The following is a 2,825-nucleotide window of genomic DNA, read 5'->3' on the forward strand; positions in this document are numbered from 1 at the left end:
GAGCGAAAGAACTCGACAGAACTGGTTTCCCTACCAGACTCTAAAAATTACTTCTCCTTTCTCAAACTGGCAAACCCGCTAACTCAGGAAGTGTCATGGGAATAAAATAAAGATGAAAAAGCACTTGGAATCTTGAGTCATCAAGAAGAGATTGATAGTCTAAGAAATCAGGGAGATTTATGTATATTTGTATGCATGTATGCACATACACACTCATCTATGTGATTTCTATAAAAGTGGTTACCGGGTAAAAATTGTTCTTTTAGCTTTGATTTACTTTCTTTTGCTAACTGTTTTAAAGTGAGTAATTTTTGGTGCATTAAAATAACTTAGAAAAATATTGTGGTTGCTAGCACAGAGTTCTGACACTCTTATTGTTTTGATTCACAGGAAAAATGGAGGCTACTTCCAGCATTTTTAAAGGTAATGAACATTTAATAATCATTAGTTATTTTTTCCGTGAAGTCAAGAAATAAGCCCTTTTTTAAGATTATATTTTTATCACCAACATTTTCTGACTATGAACAATTAGGTTTTGGAAATACAAGGAATCCTGCCTATGAGGTGTGGATTGGGGGAGTGGTAATCTAATTTTAGAGATAGAAAGTAGTATACATAGTAGCATGGCACGCAAATAATACAAACCAAGTGCTGTTGGCAAAAGAGTGATGCCACACGTGGTCGGAGATGGCCTCCCGATGAGGTGAGACAAAGTGCATCTTGAGAGGACTGAACTCAGCTGAAAGGTGGGGTGCAGAGAGCATGGCTTGGTAAAGGTGCCCAAGAGCAGCCTCCATGGGGTCCACAGGAAACAATGGCCTGTTTGGCTGGAACAGATGATTGGATCGTCTGGAACTGCTGAATATAGGGTTAGTGCTGGGCATCAGTTTTAAAGAGCTTATGCTAAGAGGCAGGGAGTAACACTGTGAGACACCTCTTGGTACCCACTAGGATGCTATTGTCAAAAAGGAAGATGATAGCAAGTATTGATAAAGATGTGGAGAGATTGGAACCGTCATGCCGTACTGGTGGGAATGTGAAAAGTTGCGGCCGCTTTGGAAAACAGCTGGCAGTTCCTCATTTGGTTAAACATAGAGTTACCTTATGACCCAGCAGTTCTATTCATAGGTATTTACTCAAGAGAAATGAAACCATGTCCACGCAAAAACTTGTACACAGATATTCATAGTAGCATTGTTTCTAATAGCCCAAAGTGGAAACAACCCAAATGAGTATCAGCTGATGGATGGAGAAATAAAATATGGTATACGATGGAATATTATTTGGCGGTAAAAATAAATGCTGGTACATAGTACAACATAGATAAATCTTGAAAGCGTTATGCTAAGGGAAAGAATGGAGACCTGAAAAATGAGTAGAGTTTTGTTTGACTTAGTTCTGTGGTATAGGCAGGGTGGAGAGCACTGGGAGGTGATGCTGGGGAAGCTGTCAGGGCCAGATTTCTGACCAGGTTTGAAAGCCATTTTAAAGATTTTAGCTATTGTTTTTTTTTTTTCTAACAGCAATAGGAAGCTATTGAATTTTTAAGTGACCAAGAATGAAATAAAATGGTACTAAGGTCAATATGAGTTTTTTATTGTTATTATAAATTTTTTTTAAAGGAACTGTACATAAGCAGAAGAGAAAGGGTGATATTTATGATTCAAAAAAGGAGAGACAGTTGATGGTACACAGTACAAGAAGAGGTGGAGAACTCAATAGAGGCATAAGCCTATGTTTATTTCATTCATTCGTTCGTTCATCCTCCTTTACTCAGACTGCCTTGAAATATGTGTCTAAGAACAAGAGTATGAAGATTTAAATACATAACTGAAGACAGGAATATAAAGCTTGTATGGCTGCCCATGCTGTTGGCTGACATAATCAAGGCTCAGAATGTTAGGCTGGGAGACAGCAGAGAAGAGGGACAAATGCAAATCCTTGTCCTTAGTTTTACGCAAGTACCAAATGGGGTATGCTTGACTTCACAGCATTTTTTTGGGAAAATTACCTTTTGAGTTTTAGTCGATGAGCCAGTGGTATAATACCCAGAATGGGAGAGGTAGTAGCCCTCTGCAGTGGTCAGACTGTCAAGAATGTTGTCAGTGAGTTTAGGGCTCCCTCGGTGAGGGAGAATATTGACAAACCAGAGCACGTCCAGGAGCAGGCCATCGGCTGCTGGAGGATCTGGAAGGCATACATCTGAGAAATAATGGAAGGGCCTGTTCAGCCTGGAAGTAGGATCACGAAAGAGATGTGATAACTGAATGGACTGTCTTAGAACAGGCATTTTCTCCAGAAGAGACTAGTAAGTCCATGAGGAGTGGAGACCTGAGGAAGGCAGACCTGAGATCACACTATAAGGTTGAATTTTTTCTCCAGCAATCAAGATGGGTCAAAATGGATAGTTGCTTTGTGAGCCAGTGAGATCCCTAATAAAGAAGTGTAATTAAGGCAAAGATTCTATGATTATCTATCTGTCAGGAATGTTCCAGAAGTGTTAAACTAATTGTGTTTGAAGACTAATGTAGAGAAAATGAACACGTATAGCCTTTTTACATCTTAAGATTTTGGAGTCTGTGTGTTTATTATTTCCCCGTTTTCCATAGCAGCACACGGCACTGTCTGTGTTGTCATTGCTGACTTCACCGCTCGCTGGTACCTGATCTTAAGTTCCCTGAGTTTCACTCTGCTTTCAATTTCAAATGCAATTTTATTTTTTCCCCCTCATTCTTCTATAAGTAATACAAAAGACCAGAGTTTAGATAATGTGAAAATCATAAAATTGCCCAGATAAGAGAAAGACAAAAAAAAAAAAAAAAAAA

At 39.0% G+C, this 2,825-nt stretch overlaps 1 protein-coding gene across 4 annotated transcripts in view; it reads left to right on the top strand.

The window, feature by feature from the left end:
• Positions 1-2,825, top strand: part of POLR3B (RNA polymerase III subunit B) — a 115,241-nt gene that overhangs the window by 4,830 nt on the left and 107,586 nt on the right. The window contains exon 2 of one of the 4 annotated variants that reach the window (XM_023527339.1): positions 391-423. The exons of the other annotated variants lie outside the window; for them this stretch is intronic. Coding sequence (XP_023383107.1) covers positions 391-423 — 33 coding nt within the window. The remainder of the gene's footprint in view (positions 1-390; positions 424-2,825) is intronic. 4 annotated transcript variants of the gene reach the window in all.

The sequence above is a fragment of the Pteropus vampyrus genome, unplaced genomic scaffold (genome assembly GCF_000151845.1).
Source record: "Pteropus vampyrus isolate Shadow unplaced genomic scaffold, Pvam_2.0 Scaffold16, whole genome shotgun sequence".
Classification (NCBI taxonomy): Eukaryota; Metazoa; Chordata; class Mammalia; order Chiroptera; family Pteropodidae; genus Pteropus; species Pteropus vampyrus.